Genomic DNA, 19,244 nt, shown 5'->3' with positions numbered 1-19,244 from the left:
TGTTGAATCATCGTAAACAGGGGCCTGACTGTGTAGCAAAGATCAAGCTGTGACCACCCAATGCTAGCGTGTCCTTCCGGTGGGACACAGACAAGGCCCTTGTCACTAGTCTCAGGAGTAGGACCTTCTTTACTATCTCACCTTGCTCCCTCCTGCCGCTGTCGCTCTTTCCTCGCCTGTCTTTACTGAGTAGCTCATGGTCCACACCACTTTCTTCCTGGGAGCCAGATGTGTGCTGGAGGAGATGCAGAGCTTAGAAAAGGGCGAACATGATACCCTTGGTCAGAAGCCCTGGTTTCCGTCTGGCTCTTTAAAAGGGGACAGCTGTCCTTAAATTTCCTGGGGGGGAGGGGGGAGGTTGGGGAATGAGACCACTCCCTCCCAAAGCCCTCTAGATCCTGAAGAATTCAGGCCAATTTCCCATTTCTGAACTGTAGCAAGCAGTTGCTGCGAGAAGACACTTGACTAACTGGGAGGCGATGAAGCCAATTAGGCGCCTGGGTACCCAAACCAGAGGTCTTCAGCGAGTCTGGGGGTTCATGGCTACCAGGGCGGTTATGGCTGGCATGTGACAAGGGAGCCGGCATCAGCACAGCTTTATTGAGCACTTTTGTGCCAGGCACTAAGCTCACTAGTTTAGTTCCCACAACCTGTCAGCAATACAGGTACTATTATCTCATGTCACAAATGACAGGAGAGCGTGGAGGTTCTCGGCCTGCAAAGGGCAGGTCCGAATTCTAGGTCCACACTCTTGATTCCTAAATTATGCCACTGAAGTCCACGTGGAAAGTACCAGGCACTCAACAGATGTTACTTCTCCCTTTCTTCAATCAACAGCATGAGCCCAGGCGTTGGAGAGAAGGGATGAGATAGCACAGCTCCCTCCCGCAGCCCTGGATCTCAGTCTCGGAAGAGCGGGCTTTTCAGTGGCCATTAGCGTAGCAGGGCCAGGCATCAGCCCTGCTCAGGAATCGGACAGGCGTGGTGTCAGCCTTCCGCTTGCCCATGGTATTGCATCCCGAGGGCCTGGCACTGCCAGGTTCTTCCCCTGCCGGGGGGCTGGTTTCCCGTGAGGTGGGGCAGCGCCTGCCCTCCCACCTCTGTGACTTTAACCTCAGCCTGTTGCCAAGGCTGCTCCCAGCTCCTGTGTGTCAGGAACAGCTGTGTGGCTAAGAGCAGGGCGAGATGCCCACGGCCCACCTTCCCCTACTCAGCAGTGCCTCCCAGCCTGTCACCTGCCATCTGCCCCATCCAGAAGCCCGTGGCTGCCTCTCTGGCCTCAGGTGAGGGAACAGACAGGAGCTGCTGGCACGAGGCTCCAGTGCTTTGGCAGGGAACAAGGCAGAGAACGCTGGCTCCACCTTGACCTGGCCTGCCCCTGGGGCCAGTCTGGGCAGACGACGTCGGGGGGAGGCTGCTGAGTTTTCGTTCTCCTCCACAGTGACACTTGTACCTAGGCTGGCATCCCCTTCTGCCCTCCCACCACCAACCCCCTGGGGTCCCTCTGTCAGACAAAAACCAGGACCCAACTGACCACTCCCCGAGCTGATGTAAACACAGCCCAATGTGCTTGATGCACAGTGAGTGAGCACCATTAGGGATATGTCCTCTCCGCCTGGCTCTCAGCAGGAGAGAGGTGACCCCATCTGACCTCTATTGGGACAGACAGCAGGTGAACATAGAGCAGCAAAGAAACTCAGACAGTGCCCGGCTTGCCATCAGCGCTGTCGTCACCTCAGGTCAATTCCCTTCAGGACTGGGGCTGCCCAGCTAAGAGGGGCAAGCAGCCACTAGACTCCACTGCTGTGGCTCCAGATTGTCACATAAATCAACTTGGGCTTTATGATGCTAATAAATTCATGTTCAAAATTTGGTTTGGAGCCTGGGGCAACAGGATGATTTAATTTCATTTGTCCTTAAGCAAAAAGGAAATTGGAGAAGGGTAAGTACAAATGTTTTGGGTTTTCAGCAAACAGCAGGGACAGCTCCAGGAAGGGCCTGAGCCACAGGGGGCCTGGCCACCCCAGGGCCTTCCCTGCTACATGCACCTTGTGGTGGGGCCTCTTGGAAAGAAGCTACAATGGAAGGTTGGAAAGGGGTATCGATCTTTCAGGTGAATGGAAAATGATGATACATGGGTGCAAGCTGTGAGAACTGAGAATGTGTGGCAACAGAGAAAGCAGATCACCGCCAATTATGATACGGAGTTCTCACAGGCTGGGGCTGCTGGGGGCCAAAGGTGGGGGGTAGTGTTGCCTGTGGACTCCCCATGTTCCTGAAAATCCCACGTACCTCTCTGCCCTCCAGAGATCACCGTGGGCCCCAGGAGGCCCAGTGCTGTTGCTCTATTCAAGTACAAAGCTGGTGCAATGCGGAGGGCTACAGAGGTTCCCTAAAGAGGGCTGAGCAAGGCACACTGAAATCAAAAGAGGGGCAGGGGCCTGGGACCCCACCCCAGAGAGGCAGCTCCCGGCCAAGCTGCTCTGGGCTCTAGGACAGGTGGGACCAGGCCCAGGGCTGGGGGCAGCCAGGTTCAGGAAGGAACCCCAGGTCCTGAAGCGGAAGGCACATAGAAAATGCAGGGTGCATCGGTCAGCTGTTCCCGAGGGAGGCTGCCCCGCAGGTACATGCATGATTGTGATGGGGCGGGGACCACTGAAGAGCTGGCGAGGTGATGGGAACCCAACCCTCCTTCCATGGGAATGCTGGCCGGTGTCCTGTCTTACCACACGGTGCCCAAGGGACATGGAGTGTGTGAACACCGAGCACCCACAGCCTGGCTCAAAAGGGAGCCACTTGTAGTGTTGCAGCAGGGACAGGGAGCAGGTCTGACCTCTTACAGGGTGGGAACCACCAAGCCCACTCACTGCCACATGCCCAGGGCTCTCCCAAGTCACTACGGTGGAGGGTGGGGGCAGCTCCCTTGTGGTGGCCCTTATACACTGCGCTCCGCACTGCAGGACACCCCAGGAGCCCCGGTGGGACAGTCAGCAGAGCAGAGGATCTCTTTCAGGGGTCACAAGCTCCGGGCTTTAAACCAGTGCACGAGCTGCTGTGTGCCCCGTTGAAGGGCTGCTCCTGAGTCATCTGGGCTCAGGAGCCTGGAACAGGAGCTGGTGCCCAGACCAGGGCCCTCCCAGCTCTGGGTGGGGGACCTTGGTACCAATTAGCACCTCCTGCTCTGGTCATCACGCTGGCCAGGACCTCCCCTAGGAGTGACACTTGGCGACGCCACGCCTGGAGAGAAGGTGGGCCCTGCCCATCACTGGCAGGCCTGGTGGGGAGGAGGGTAGGCTCTGGGATTCATCCTGAGAAGGCGGCAGCTTCTTGTGGACATTTCCCAAGCCAGGACAGGAGAGGGGGCTGGGAGGGAGGCGGGGGACATGGCATCTGATATAAATAGTGGCAGTGCCAGCACTGCGTTACCACCGTGCAGGGAGGAGCCCACCCCTGGTGGTGGTGGGGGGTGGGGCGTGTGTGTAAAGCAGGGGGTCGATTCCAGTAACCAGTCCCGGAATTGGGAGCAGTGGCGTGCCCAGTTGTGCGGCTCAGCTGGGGTAGCCCTGGCAAGTGAGGTGAGGTGCAGGCTGCGGGGAATCTGGGACGGGGAGAGGATCCCCAGCTAGAGATGTGCAGGGTCCCTTCCCAGAGCCTGGGTCATGCCTGCCTCACGAAGACCTGGGAGGCAACTAGATTTTGGCTCTGCAGGCACGGAGGGCCGAGCGGGGCCAGGCTGGGGCCCCTACCCCCCTTGTCAGCAGACATGTCCCGCCATCAGAGCTTGGTCTCGCTGAGGACGATGTTGGCGGTGACGAAGAAGAAGCAGGAGAAGGCCCAGAGCAGCACAAAGCCCACCCAGAAGGTGTGGCGGAAAGGGGACCTGTGCTTGTTGACGGTCCCGTGGCCGAAGGCCAGCTGGGTGTCCTTGCGGCAGTGGTATACCAGGAAGGCGGGGATGACGTACTGGATGCCGGTGCCCGCATAGGCGCCCGTGATGCCCACCAGGGACTCCAGGTCGTGCGTGCAAAAGGCTACCAGCACTGGGGGCACCAGGGTGATGGCGGGAAACACCACTCGGTCCACCACCCAGGGGTACGTGCCCCCCTCGCGGTGGAAGAGGGTCTTCCAGTTGTTACGCAGGGTCACGGCGATGATGGGGAAGTTGGTGCTGATGGTGAAGACAGGGAACAGGCCCAGGAAGTAGCGGACGGCGGCCACGCCCACCACGTCGCAGCGCGCGAAGTTGAGGGTGTACATGTCCAGGAGGCGGTCCCCGCGGAAGCAGAAGATGGCGGTGAAGGACAGCAGGCCGTAGAAGGCCAGGATCAGCACGTAGTCCAGGAAGACCAGGCGTGTGACGTGGCGCTTGGAGGAGATGGGCGTGACGAGGGAGGGCAGGGAGTGCTGGCACATGAAGGAGTACACACACACCCCGAACAGGTTCCGGAGCCCGGAGAAGTCGGCCAGGGGCGGGTGCCCCTCCCCGTGCCCGCGCCCGATGCGGACCAGGGCCAGCACAATCATGACGGCGAAAGCTGGAAACGAGAGGGGCGTCAGCCAGGGCGGGAGGAAAGAGCGTGCCGAGGACGGGGCCGGAGCCCCGTGAGCAGGAATCCTAAATTCATGTGGCCCTGAGGGCCACGCTCGGGGGCAGGTCAGCAGCGGGTCCTGACCTGGTACGTGTCCCGTTCATTTCCTCTTCATGTCCCCCTTAAACCCTCCCTCACCCCTGCCCCCGCCCCCACAGTAGATAAGGGAACGTCTGGGGGGGGGGGGGAGACCCTGAGCGTGGTAGGAGGGTGGCTCCCCTTCTCGGAGGAGCGCACAGTCCTGGCCAGGGACAACCCAGCTCCCTCATCGGCCCCCAGGGGCTCTCTCAGGACCTCTGCCAGCTTCCTGGCAGGATCAGGCACAGGGACAAAGTGGTGTTTGCGTTCCCACCCTTGGTTTATAAAACCTGTCTGGGATCTGGGGGCCTGAGGGGTAAGAGGCCCCGAGCATTTGGGAGGAGGTGTCCTCCTGGGCCAAGGGCGTCTGAGGGGAAATGGGAGCGTGCTGGCAGCCCTGAGCAGAGGCGGGCACCCAGGCCTTACATCAGACAGCAGGGTACACACGGTCACTGGAGGAAGAAACGGCACTGAAGACCAGGCTGGGGAGGCAAACGGCACACATGGCTCTGTTCTCCTGGGCCTGGTGGCACAGGCAGCGGACAGAAAAGTGACTCTGACGTGGGTTTGCTTGCAGAAGGGGAAGGGGACCTGTGACACTATCTGTTCAGAGCAAACGGCTCCAGGCTGGCTTCCAGTCTTTTACAGCGGCCCTCCTCTGGGTCTTACACCTGGGCCAGGCTCACAGGCTGCTGTTCCAGAACGTAGGCTCCCTGAAGACAGATGTACTTCTACATCCAGCTCTCTCTGAGTCTCATCTGCGATCCAGATTACCCAGAACTGCCACCATTAGCCATTCAGCACACAGGGTCCCTGTTTCCAATTTCGGGGTTCGCAAACCACTATTCTCTGTTCAGACCAAAGCCGAAAGCCCCTCTAGCCTACGCCCCAATCCCTCAGGCCAAGCCCACGGTGCCACTTGCCATTTCTTGGTGAGTGCCACAGGCGAGAGAGGAAAGGAGCAGTGGGCTGGAAGAGGCCAGGTGCCAGCTGGCCCTCAGATGCCCAGGGCTCCTCCTTGGGTGGGAGACTGGGGGTCCCCTCACTGTCGCCTTCAGGCCACATCACACACCCTGGCTCCCTTCTCCTGAGACTCAAGGAGACCAGACCATCTTCCCACAAAGATACTTGGAAGTGGGCTCAGCGGCAATATCATCTATTACTTTGAATCAGAGCTGCCTGACCCTGCCGGGGACAGAGGGGGCGAGGAAACAGGCCTGTGAAGATTGCCAATAAAGAAGATGATCTGTTTCTGACTCTCGGCCGCCCTAGTCCCTGCTATTCCCGACTCCCAGAGCCTCACGATTCGCAATGCCCCAGGGACATCACAAATCTTGCCAGTCAAGGGGGAAAGTGGCGCCCCAGTTCCTCCCAGGAGCTGCCTCTGGCTTAACCCTCTAGGGGGGTGGAGGGATGTGTGACAGGACACCTCGTGGGGCTTTCCTGCATCCTCAGGATGACTCAGGACCCCGGCAGTCTGGCTCGTCAGATTTCTGGGGTTGGGTACAGGGGGGTGTGCAGGGCAGAGATGTCTGTGGAAGAACAGCAGCACAGGAAGTGTGCTGGCGCAAGCACTGAGGGAGAGGGGACCCAGGGGAAAGGCTGGATGGGGTGGTGGTGGAGTCCCCCGTGCCAGAAAGGGTTAGGAAGCAGAGCTGAGCGGGTGGTGTGGCCACAGCGGGAACCCAGGGGCCCTGGCGCTGCCTGGTGATTAGCTATTCAAGAGGCTACAGCGGACAGTTCCATCACCACGGGCAGGGCACCGGGGTCAGGGCACAGGGGACAGCTGCTGCAAGGCAAGATGCAAATCCTGCTGTGCCTCTACCATCTTGGGCTGTCACCTCATGACCTGGTGCCACTCCTGGCCTGGGCCAAGGCTGGCCCGGACCCTGAATGCAGAGAGTGGAGGAATCCTCTAGGTGTCTGTTGGCCTTGACCTCAGGGCCCTGGGTGCAGTGAGCAAGTGAGAAGCCAGGAAGAAATTGGCTGTTGGGGTGTGAGTGCCTCACTGCCCTCTCCAGCTCACAGCCCTGAATCTCCACGAGGTTGTAAGAAATGCAGGATGAAACTGGCTTGTGAGCTGTCTGGTCAGCCCTGAGTGGGGGCTCTGCTTATTGTAAATAAACCAGTTTACGAAGCAGCTTTCTAAAGATGTGAGACTGGTTTTTTAAAGCATGCATGCGTTCCTCTCCCCGCACCCCAAGAACGGTACACCTATACTAGGGGTCCACTATGGGTGATAAGAAAATGTATCTTACAATCTTCTTCTAGCTGTAATTAGTTTTACCGTATAATACTATTACCTAGATTAGTCACAATGTTGTTCTCTTTAATCAAACAAATCTATTTCCAGAAACAACAGGCTTATTTCCAAAAACCAGGTCTAACTTCAAGGGCTGGAAGTCCGGGAATTATGATGCCAGAGGCTCTTGGGAGGCAATTCCAGGAGCATTAAAAAGTGGCTGCTTCATGGGTTGCAGCTCCCCAATAAGCCTTCACTAACCTCGAAATAGGCAGGGAAAACATGAGCCAGAGGCCCTTTGGTTCCCCCCAACCACTGCTAGGATGCAGGGCGGGCACTGGCTGTTCTCTGGAGTGGAGAGGGAAAGCAAAATGTTCTGAGCTGGTCTCCACGCTGGCAAGTTCAAAACAAACCAGGGCTATCCTAAACACCATGTCGCGATGGAGAGACAGAGAGAAAAGGGAAGGGAAGGAACCAGGAGGGCCAGGCGTGGGCAGCCCTCGCCTTGAGCGGTCCTGGGACCATAGCAGGAGGACTAACTCCCCACTGCTGTCTGGCCCCTGCCCTTGAGACCACACTCCTTTGCCCTGGCCCGTCACTCCTCTGGCTGCTAGAAGAGCAGCCATCTTTTAGATTGTTTGTCTGGTCCCTGGGAGATAGCTGCTCCCAAAACTCACTAGGTCTGATGATAAATCAAGATGAAATAAGGATGCTAGGCTGTGAGCGACAGACATAGGTGGGAGGGGCAGGGCTCTGAGCGCAGCCCCTGCCGCCCAGGGAGCCCGGCATCACCCACCTGGCTGAGGGTGTGTGGCAGGCGGGACGATGCCAAGGTGGACAGAGCGCTGAGCGCGCCCTGACAGCTTATGACCAGGGCCTGCAGTTCTCCGAAGGCAGGGCTGGCCTCAGCTTGTCTCACCCTCACAGGCCATGCTCAGAGAACCCATGTGACGGCTGAGGGTCACAGTCCACATCCACCGGCATTCCACAGCAGAAGTCATGAGTTTCTGCGGGAGGATTCTGGGGGTGGGGGGTGGGGAAGGAGGCGAGGGCCTGACATGTTACATGAGTGGCTGTCGGGCCTTGGAAGGTGCAGCTACAAGGTGATGAGGCAGGACAAGAGACTTCTCTTTTCACATCTGAAGTAACAGGCCCTGTAAAAACAACTGCACTTGTTTTGTGTGACTTATCGACTCAACTGGGACCACTCATTCATTCATTCATTCATTCACTCATTCAACAAAGGTGTACCGAGTGCCCGCTGTGGGCCAGCACTATTCTGGGATCGGGGGTAGTGCTGAGTAAACAGATACAGACCCTCTCCTTCAGGAGTTACAGTCCGGCGGGACTAACGGGTGGGAGTTAGAGGAGACAAATTATAACAACGTACAGTCAAAGAACTGGTTAATAGTCACATTAGCTGCTGGAGTAGATGGTGAGACCTGTCATGGGAGGCGTCCAAGCCCGGGGGCAGAAGACCACCGGGGGTCACAGAGGGGAATCAGCTGTCAGAACCCGATGTGGAAAGACCCGTCAGGCTGTCCCACTCTGCAAGCCTGTGGCTGCCACACTTCCTCTCGGTGCAGGAGGAGGAGCGTGATGCAGGCCCCGGGGGACGCACTCAGCCTCCAGGCGCCAGCCAGCCCGTGACTAACTTGGCCTGAAGAGCTGCGCTGCTTTCAGACTTGTTCTGAAAGCTGCTGAGTCTGTAAGCCGGCCTCACCATATCGGGTCCCCATGAGCCCCCGCCTGCTCCCCACTCTCCCAAACATCCGACTCCTCAGGAGGGAGAGAGGGGAGCGGAAGGCAAATCCTCATCTCAGTACAAATCCTGAGCCCTGAGCCGACAGCTTAGAGAAGACATCTCCCGTCCCTGTCTGAGGAGGTTAGGTGACAAGTAAAATTTACACCAAGAGTGACCCGGCCATCTGAGGACACCGCCCTCAGGACCTGGATAGCTCCCGTCCATCCAGCTGAGGCACGTCCAGTCAATGAGTGCCAGGACGGGCTGTGGAAAGGTCAGTGGTTCACGCCAGTATCAGCACTGAGACACTGACAGCCGAGGGCCAAGGTGTTATATGTACTAGTCCTTGAAAAGCTGCAGGACAAATAGGCTCCGAGTCCCCCTGGGCTGTGACTCCCAGGGTGGCCTGCCTTAAAGAGGGGAGGCACTGGCTAGGCCTGGGGGTCCTTTGTGAGTGGCCTGTGGTCCTGGGTCACTGAGTCCCAGGGACATCTTGATAAAGGCTGGAGCTAGAACTGAGCTCCTGGAACCCTGGACGGCTCTGCCCAACGGCCGAGGCCTCCTGAGGCTCTGACCCCAGCACCACTTGTCTCCTTGGCAGGTGCTGGAAGAGTAAGTAGTACAGCTGCTGTGGAGGAGGAGGGGTCACATGCCCACTAAGGCAAGGAGTGCACAAATACGCGGAACCAGGACTCTAAGAGCCGGCGGTAAAGCCACAGACTCCTCCCAGCGGCACCGTAGGGTCTGCGCCCACAGCCCCCGACCCTTCCCACAAGCGCCCTGCTGCATCCCTGCTGCATCGGGCCCTGTCTTGAAAGGGCTGCCTCCCGGGGAGCTGTCCCTTCAACTTTAACCTCTGAAACTGGCCCCAGATGCCCCGAGGCTGTGGTAGGCCCCAGCCTGGGCTGCTCCCAAACACCTTGCTGTTGTCCGAGCCAAATAAGTGGCTCTGGCTGTGACACATGCATGGCAGAGCCACCCATCATGGCAGCTGTCGGGAGGGCGGGCGCTCTCTTCTCCAAGCAGACAATCCACACACCAGGCTGAGGAATGGCTATGTCTGCCCATTCCCAGCTCGGGCACTCGCGCTCCACTAGCCTCATCCCTCACCACTGCACTGCCTTCCATGGGCGCTGGGCCATGGGTATGTCTCTCCCTAGGCTGGGTCATCAGAGCTTGCCCCCCCGCCCCATTCAGGAGAGCTGGGAGGAGCTGATGGGGTAACACCAACCTGAGCTGAGAACCACTAAAAACCAAGCAGCTTCTTGGCCCTAAAAGCAGGAACAGGTGACTGGGCCATTGTCCCTTAAATAATAGGACCAACTGTAAACAGGGAGGGCAGGCTCACAAGAGCCACGGGCGGGCGGGGGTGTGAGTGGAAGCTCAGCCCAGGAAACAGCCAGCGGGAGGGAGGCTGCTGCTTTTTTCTGAACAAGCTCCAGTTTTCAGTGACACTGGGTTCACCTCCTGATTCTGCCACTTAGCTGTGTGATCTCGGGGCAGATGATCACGGGACGCTGAGAGGATGGATAAGATGGCACAGCGAAGCACTCAGGCAGAGTCTGCCCACAGCAGTGGCTCAGAAACGTGTAAATCACTTGAATCATTGCAGAAACCTTGTTCCCTCTCCTGAGGGCCCAGGGCCCAGGCAAGCAGGAAACCCTGTCAATGCCCGATTCTCATCTACCTCCTTCCGCTCCCAGGAGGATATTGGGATCACACTAGAGCCCTCACCTTGCCAGGCCAACTGGAGCCGCAGACACGACCCTTCCCAGGACAGCCCTGCTCTGAGCTGCTGGGGCCCAGGCACCAGCTAATCTAGCGCACTGGGGTCGGGGTGGGGTGGGGAGGGGTGAGGAGACCCCAGACAGGCTGCTAACACCTACTCTGTGAACCAGAGCAACCCTCTTCTTGCTCCACCTAAGGTCACACAAGGCCCAGCTGTCCCTGTCACTGTGTCACCTGGGGGGATTCTGGGTGAGTACTCTCTCTTTATGGGGCTGAACGACATGGAAAGAGAATTTTGTTTAGGTTTCTTCGTGGCTCGAGTCGTTTCGTCCTCCCCCAGTCATTACCTCCCCAACTGAGCACAGGCCTTTCACGTCCGGAAAGATAGGGCACACTCGTCTCTGGCTGGGAGGCGTTCCCTTCGGGAACAATCAGATACTCCCTACACAGATGAGTTTGCCTCCGGAAGCATCTTGGCCCTGGGTCAGAGCTTTATCTCAGGCCAGTAAGACTTTCTGTGATTGCTGGTCTGGCCTGTAATAATAACTCACCAAAGAATCATGGGGGTTTCTGCGGAAGGGAGGGAACTTAAAGCCAATCTGACTACCTTCCCAGGTTGGGTCATCCCCGTGGTTTCTGGAGGATTCCAGCTCTGTCCTCCTCCTCTTCATCTCATAGACGTAGAAGAGAAGGGTGTTTAAATAATTGTTACAGGACTGACGTTCTACTCCGTGGTTAAATTATTTATCCCAAAGGACTCAGAGCGGAGCCTTCCCCTTTGCAAGTGCGCTGGGGGAGGAGGTTGTGGATAAAGGGCAGGCATTTGAGTCTCTGAAGCTATTAAGTCTTAAGTAAGAAATCAAGAGTTCTGGCATCTTCATCCTTCAACCTACCACACCCTCAAAGCACGGTAAGGGGGGCTGCCCGGGGAGGGTCTCCATTTTTCATCGTAAGCTGTCAGAGCCAGTTTGCAATTGCTGGGAAAGCGGAGCCGAGGGACCTCTGGCTGCTGGCCAACTAATCTTCTTCCCAGAGATTGGAAACATAAACTTGGGCGCTGTCACCTTTCCTAAAGGCTGTCCTCTTGTTATGAACTGTCTCCCCCACAATTCTTATGTTGAAACCCTGATGCCCAGGGTGACTGTACCTGGAGACGGGGCCTACAAGGAGGTAAGAAAAGTGAAATATGGCCCTGATCTGACAGGGCGGTGTTTTTATGAGAGGAGGAATCGACGCCAGAGCGCTCGGTCTCTGCACGCACAGAAGAGAGGCCGCGTGAGGACAGGTGAGAAGGTGGCCATCTGCCTACAAGCCAGCAAGAGAGCTTACACCAGAAACCAACCCTGCTAGCACCTTGATGTTGGGCTTCCAGCCTCCGGAACTGGGAGAAAACAAACTTCTGTTGTTGAAGCTGCCCAGCCTGTGGTGTTCCGTTATGGAAGCCTAAGCTGGATCAGAGAGCAAGCGGGAGGCGAGCGAGTGGGGAGTCCCGTGATAGGGGCACTTGGATTCCCTTGTCTGAACGTAAATTCCTGCTCTCCGGGGCTGCTATGGGCTACGCCAGCTCTGCAGACGAAGGTGGCTGCCTGACCGTGCCCTGAGGCTGATGTTACCCTGGCCCGTGGGAAGCCCAGCTCTGTGTAGAGACACAGCTGTACCCATCAGACACCTCGGCCCGCTGACCACCAGCTACTGGAGCCTTATTCTCCCTCCCCGTGCGCGGTCCAGGCAGCTGGCCCACCTGCCTCCCAGGTGGAGCAGGAGTCCTTGCTGACGGCCAGGTCAGCGCACGTCTCAGCCACACGCAGAGCAGAGCTGCTGACCACAAAGGCTGCGCAGAGAAGAGGTGCGGCCAAAAGAGCAAAGGCCTTTGCTCAGGGCCCAGCCGAGTTCTGAGGTCAGACCTGCTGCGAAGGAAAGGGGTGATCTGGTGGCACGTGGCTGGCAATCTTTCATTAAGTGTCCACTCTACCCTAAGAGCCTTAAGACAGAAACCCCAGGTTCCTCTCCTTTAAACTGACCTCTGCATTTGCAGAGAGAACTTTCAGAAAATGAAGAATAAAATTAAGACCAAAACGAAACACATAAAGGTTTTCCTGGACTCCTTCCACTGGCTGTATAACTAGGGAACGCTGGACACTTAAGGTTCCAGGAGAGCCCTGGATGGTGGCCTAGAGAGAGCGAGGGCTTGGGGCACAGGGCTGGCTGGCTGCTTAGGGGCCGAGGGGTACCTTCATTTTTGGAGGTGTGGGGGCCCTTTCTGGCCCTCTGAGAAGCACTCGTTGACTAAAGGGACAGCAGTGAGTGGCTGTGAAGGAATGCATACACCGAGCTGGCGTGCTGAGCAACAGGACGTGAACAGATGGCCCAGACCAAGGGGACCCCTGGCTGCTGGTGGTGACAGATCAGAGCAGTCCTACCAGGAGACGCTCCGCTGAGATCAGTCATGGCTCTGCAGGGGAGTCAGCCAAGCAGCGCAGATAATTCTGGGGACAAGTAAAACCAGAGAGCCCTTATGTTCCCTCCCAGGTGATGGTCTCCTCCTGGGGACCTTCTGCCACTTGGGCCACCACCACCCAGTCCCATGTCTCCCCTTGGCTCGGTCTGGAAGACAAATCTGGGGCACCTGTCGGGGGCGGGTGGCGAGAGCAGGGCCAAGAAACTTCTTGAGGCAGGCAGGCTCGCTCAAGTTTATCCACGGATGCTCGCTCAGAGGACGGCGCCTGACCCACTTTGAGCGGAACACCGAGACGGTAACAGTGCTCTGAATACACAATCAGAGGGAAGGTGGCCCTGTGGGTCCCAGACCCAGACCAAGGAGGGCTGCTGCGCTCCAGAGCAGCCTTTATTAGAAAGAATCAGTTTTTTAATAATGCCAAATGGGGTGTCCCGAGCTGAGCCAGCTGTTCATGTCCCCAACTGGGAGGCGCCTGCTGGCATTTATGGGGGGCAGGGGGAGCTGGTAACAATGGGAGTGAAGTAATGATGCTCCCTCCCGGGTGGCCCAGGGGGGAACAGTCTACTGTCATCGTCTTAGTGGCTTGGGGCTTGGGCTCTGAAGCCACAGCTGCTGGGCCTGGGGACACAAGGAGTGGGACTTCTGGTCATGTCTCTAAGGGTCCCTGGTCTGCTGACTGCTGACAGTGAGAGCACTAGAAGCGCCAGATGAAGCCCCTGGCTTCCCTGTGAGGTGGGCCTGCTTCTCCTTTTCTTCAGCTCAAGCTTCCTTGAAGGTGGTGGGGGTGGAGGCTTGTTGGGGTGCAGGAGGGCTCCCTGCCGGGTATGCGTCTGGGACCAGTGCTGGGGTGGGGCAGAGGGGAGGCTGTACACAGCTGACCGGTGATGCTTCAAGATCTCACTGGGGACACTCAGTGCCACAGTTCTTTCTGGGGGGCCCTGATCTCATGGCCTCCCCAGGGGAGGCTCACTCTGAGGCTGCTCTAGGCACGTGATGACTGACAGAGATGACGACGGCAGGGAGGCACACGACTGCTGAGCCGCTGCCAGCACTGTGCTAACAGCTTGCACACGACCCCAATTTCTCTTCACAGCTGGTCCAGGAAGGAAGTGCTGCCTTTGCTGCTGCCAAACAAGGACCCTGGCTAAGGCAGGCTTGGCCTGTCCTACACATCAGGAGTGCACACGGTCCCACCCCGGAAGCGAACAAAGGGAGGAGGTGCCGTGGGAGTGGCCGGCAGGAGGGGCACCCAGGCCAGAGCCCAAGCTGTCTACTCCGGAGGCTGCAGCTGATCAGGGGTGAGAGGCTGGATGGAACCGGGCCGGTCAGGAAGTTGTCTAAGGCCTGAACAATTGCAGGCCCCGGACTATCGTGCACATGTGAATCAGAGACATGTGGAATCTGGTCTCCCAAATTGACTGGCCTGGTCTTCCCAGAACTTATTTGGGGAACAAAAGAAATGCATCAACACTGGCACTTGTCTTACATGTTCTGACATTTTCCTGGACGAGTGGCTATTTGCAAAGACCATGCAACCCTCTCCAGCCCGCCTGGCAGCACGAGGGGCTGCTGGGGCTAAGGCCTGGAGGAGGGCCCTGAGCAAGCCCGGGCGGCGCGGAGGAGCCAGCCTCAAGGCTTCTCGGCGCCTCCTCCAGGTGGGCCACTCGGGGCAGGATCCTGACAGCCTCCTCAGGCTCGTTTCAGCAGATGGCAGAACCAATTCCTCACTAAGCTCAGGGAAGTTTCTGGCTCAGCACATTTATTTACATGATTTTCGGTCCCTTTGGTGCTCTCTCTTCCCTTTTGTCTTCCTAAAACCCAAGCCAGCTTATCGCCACCCGTGCTCCCCACTCAGCTCTCTCGGACCAAGGAGGAAAGAGGGAAGAGGGCGGAGTGTGGGGAAGCAGGGACGGTCACGGGGACACGGCTGCAAAGCAGCTTTTCAAAGGCAACGTGAAAAGGGAGTTCGCTGCAAACTGACAACAGGGTGCAGACTTGCGAAGACAAACAGGGCTTTGGTGCTCACTGCCTTTGGAGGAGTTCTAGAAAAATCACCTGGAATATGCTCAGGCCAGAGGAGAGACCCCCTCAGACGGCCTGTCAACCTCCAGTGGGCAGACCTCGGTCCCTCCCACTACCAGGTGGCCTGGTTGGGGTGCTTGGCGGCTCCCAGATTCCTCGATGTCTGTCCCCTTCCCCCTCCTGATGCTGTGCTGCTGTCTTCCGCCAGCTCTACAAGGAAAAATGCCCAGGTGGCTGCAGTGCCCCACGCTGGGACTGGCCCCTCCCCCCACCCAGGCTGGACGACATTCCAGTTTACTTGACTGGGTGATTTTGTCTCAGGTGAGAGGTTTACTTTTCAAGCGCAGGAGAAAAACGCCGGCCTGTGATGTCACCCAAGGAGCACGCTGGAGGGGAGGCTCGGGAGAGGCTACTGCCACCTGGTTATCTATTGGATCAAAGGGAGGATAGACGCAAATGACTTGCAGAGACAAGGTGTCAAGACAACAATGTCACCATCCAAACGCAAGGGTGCATGACCTTCACGGGCTGGTCTCTCCCTCTGCAGCCAAGAATGTCTCAAGGCCACTGCCACCTCGCTGTGCCGCACTGTAGGGGGTGCCTGGGGGAGGGGGCCAGAGTCTCAGGGGGGAGACCCAGGGGCTTTTCAGCCCCTGGGCTCATGGTAGCCACCTCACTGCCCTGTGGGAGGGGCTCTGGCTGGGAGAAAGTGAAGCAGAATGGGGTCACCAGGGGCCGGAGGCCCGTGCCCTGAGGAAGAACAGTCAATTGTCCAAAGCCAACAGCCGGTTCTGGGGAGGAGAGGACTCCAACAGCAAGATGGAAAGGGAGCAGGGGCTGTTCCCAGGTGCCTTTGAGGCCCCCGGGGCACAGGGACGCTCAGCGCCTCCTCTGAGGGTGGGAGCGGGGCGGACCTCGATTCTGTCAGTATCCTCCTCTCCCTCTTATGATCTTCTCCCTTTTAATGAATGTCTTGCTCACCAGACAGAGGACTCCGTCACGCTAAATGCACCGGGGTGTACGGAAGCCGTTAACTGTCATGATCCCCTCGTGGGCTGACACGGGAATCTATCACACTGGTGGCAGCATGGCCTTGCCTCCACCTCTCCCACCCTGCTCCTGCCCTCCCCACTGCTGGTGCAGGAGGTCAAGGACAGCCAATCCCCAGCGGGCAGGGGCCAGGCTCCCAGGACTTTGGGACCCAACAGCACAGGGGGCGAGAGAAGCGAGGAGGAAGAACATTTTTCTCCACTGCTTTACTGAGAAAACGCCTTCTGAAGGTCACGAGGGTGTTCAAATACTTCCGATAAGCGGCCTCACAAGGGGGAGGGCCTGGTTCTGATCCCTGCGGATCCCGACTTTTGGACACAAGCCCGCCTGGTGCCTAAGGAGGCTCCATTCCAACATCGCGCCCGCGGAGCTAGTGTGATCCTCGCGTTCTAAGCAGCAGTGAGGCCTCATTTTCCCAGGGGGTCATGTTAACGTAACCTAGGGCTTTTGAGCTTGTGAGCGAAATTTGGGTGACAACAGGAGCAGACCCACTGCACGGGGTAGATAAGGAACCCTGCCCCCTCATCCTGACTGGGTGGTGATGGACAGGCTCCTCAGGTTATAAAGGACCCAAAGCTCATACTCCAGAAACAGTCCTGCTCTCGTTTCCTTGAAAGGAAGGCCCAAGAGTGGGAAGAAGTTACAGGCGGGTGGGTCTGGCTCAAGCCGAAGCAGAGCTTCCCAGCACTGACAAACGGTCCCCACAGAGCACAGGGGACCCTTGTCTGGTGATGAGCTCCTGGTGGCTCGCTGCACAGCCTGGGATGATCGCCGCGTCCCTTCCAACTGAAGATGCCAGGGCTCCCGTGAGGTGCTGGCTCCTTACCGGGGATCTTGCAATCCCAAGAGGGAGGTTCCGGGGGACCAGAGGTGCCAGAATTGCCGGCAGTCATTTGGCTCGGACACTGTCTGAGTTTGTCATGATCTAGTGCTGAGTGCCTGCATGTAATGAGGAGCGATGTATACCCGAGTCCTGACAAGGGGCGGACGCAGTGGGAAAGGAAGCTGGGGAAGGGGGTCAGGAAGGGGGAGCCCCACCCACAACGGCACCAGACCAAAACAAGCGTGAAACCGATCCCAGAGCACATGCCAACTGATGGGGTGGCAGGGACCCCACACCTCCTGTCCTGGGTCCAGGTGGGTCAGCAGCCCAACCCCTCCGGGTGGCTAGCAGGATGGTGTGGCAGAATGAACAAGCTCCCTACTGCATACCTGATTTAGAGGGAGAGACCCCCAAACTCCCCCCCAGGACAGCCACACTCTTGCTCAGCGGGGTGTCAGTCAGTCAGAAGGCACTGCAGCCAGGAATGTGGTGGTGGCTGCCACGGCCGGCTGGTTTTATGGCTGTGTGGCATAGTGCACCCGTGAGAACGCAGAGTGGCACTGCTCTCATGCCTGAGGGGGCGGAACCTGATCCCAGAAGTGGGGTGGTGGGGACCCAGCATGGGCATGTGAAAAAGGCTGGCTCCAGAGTCAGCGGTCCTGGGGCTACTTCAAGCCCTGTCCACACTATGTGACCTCAAAATGACATCAACTTTCAGTACTAAAATGTCCCCACCAGTGAAAAGGCAAGCAGCGCACCCGCCTTCGCCTTGCCCTCGGGAGCCCACGGAAACCTCCACCACGTCCCAGCTACGCCTGTGCGCCCGCACGGCTGTCGCAGGAAAGGTTAAGGAGGGGACCAGGGGAGAAAGGGTGGAGACGCAAGAAGTTTGTCAGACTCACCGATCCATCGCATCAGGGAGGTCAGGATCTGCAGGTACTTGGTTTTCTGGACGTCAAAGAAGGTGAAGGGTCCCAGGAGGAGAGTAAAGACAGCCTGAGTAACAAAAACAAGAGTGAGAGGGGCGCACAGGCCTGGCCGCATGCAGCACACCGTTCACGCAACCTCTGGGCCAGGCTGGTCCTAACCCAGGTATGCACCTGGCCCGGCGGAGGCCCCCTGGGGTCAGATAGCATCACCTGCGAGTTTCCAGTGTCATGGGTACAACAGAAATCCAGAGCCACGCTTCTCTGCCGTCCCTCACACTTACTGTCCTGAGACTCCTTTCCAGGCTAGTCCAGGCGACACCCTGGGGCCACCATCACCTAGTCACTTCTGCTTAGCAAACACTGACTAAAGATTCACAGCCCGGCACTGAGCTGGGAACAGCACAGATTAGGTACAAAAGGGCAGGAAGACAGGTTCCGAAGCACCAGGCACGCAGCACCTCAGGGCTTACTGGAAAGAAAGGACACGGGGAGGAGGGGCCGTGGGGGCTGTGACAATGCACGGCAGTGGAGGGGACACGGTTCTGCAGGGTTCAGAGGAAAGGATCAATCAGGATGTCAGGATGTCATTAATCAGCAATGTTTTTAACTTCAAGAGAAGAGGAACCTTGGAGAACCAGAGCCAGCGGCTCCAGGGCAAATCCCTCAGAGAAACACCCCAGACCAAGGAGACAAGCAGCACATCCAGGGAAAGTGGGTGTGGAGAAATCTGCGGAGGGGGTGGGAGTCCAGCCAGAGGAGTGGCTGCCTGCGGGCACCTCAGTTCTCTTCCTTTTTGGAGAACAGGGGAGAGTGTTTACTTAAAAAAAAAAAAAAAAAAAAAAGAGAATTCAAAGCCTGTCTTAGAAAACTGGTCTGTGGGAGATCTGAACCCTCTTTGCAAAAGAAAATGGGTGAACGTGGCACAGTGGAGACGGGCTGAGGGGAGGCGAGGATCTTCATGCCGAATTAGGTGCTCAGGAAGCAGAGGAATTAAGAGCTGCTGGTTGGAGTTAGGATGATGGCACCATTTCCAATCTGCCACTCGGAAGCAGCAGAGGCATCAGCCTTATTAGCATTTACACTGGGCCATTTTATCACGTTCATGCTAATGACACTCACCAGAGATGCGGCAGACGCTGGGAAGCCCGAATGTGGGGTGTGGGGCCCACTTTGGGGTGTCGGGCTCTGGGTGAATACATCCCAGCTGCTGGGCCTGGCAGCCAGTGCCCAGCCAGCTCGCCTGCGGGAGCTCAGCAGAAGGGGGAGCTGAGCCTGTCCCTTCCCCGCCCCCGTCACAAGGAGAGCAGGATGTGGGAGAAGCTGTGACCTCTTATCCAAGTCCATTATCAGTGTGAGACTGAATGACAGAAAGAAAGACTAAAGCGCTGCTTAAGGAAAAGGCTCTAATTAGCTGGGGTGGATAAAGCCTTCTGGCAGTCACGAGGGCTGGGAGACTTCTGGAAACAGCTTTCTGCTGGGGGCCAAGGACCAGCTCTGCTTCCGTTTAGCAGAGGGAAGAGAGAAGCGTCTCCATCAGGCTAGAGGACAGTGACTCAGGGCAGCCTGGTTCCCCTCAGGCCC

At 57.7% G+C, this 19,244-nt stretch overlaps 1 protein-coding gene across 2 annotated transcripts in view; it reads right to left on the bottom strand.

Moving 5' to 3' along the window:
• Positions 1–579: 579 nt before the first annotated feature.
• Positions 580–19,244, bottom strand: part of SLC38A12 (solute carrier family 38 member 12) — a 54,932-nt gene continuing 36,267 nt past the window's right edge. Inside the window, exons 9-10 of one of the 2 annotated variants that reach the window (XM_019745605.3) lie at positions 17,637–17,730; positions 580–4,535 (exon numbers count right to left, since the gene is read on the bottom strand). In XM_019745605.3, the coding sequence (XP_019601164.2) occupies positions 3,775–4,535; positions 17,637–17,730 (855 nt within the window). In that variant the 3' untranslated portion in view covers positions 580–3,774. The remainder of the gene's footprint in view (positions 4,536–17,636; positions 17,731–19,244) is intronic. The other variant, XM_019745606.3, reaches the window with a different exon arrangement.

Source organism: Rhinolophus sinicus, chromosome 12 (genome assembly GCF_057876585.1).
Source record: "Rhinolophus sinicus isolate RSI-liver-muscle chromosome 12, RSI-T2T, whole genome shotgun sequence".
Classification (NCBI taxonomy): domain Eukaryota; kingdom Metazoa; phylum Chordata; class Mammalia; order Chiroptera; family Rhinolophidae; genus Rhinolophus; species Rhinolophus sinicus.
Note: the sequence above shows the minus strand (reverse complement) of the source record. Positions and strands in the feature narration are given on the sequence as shown.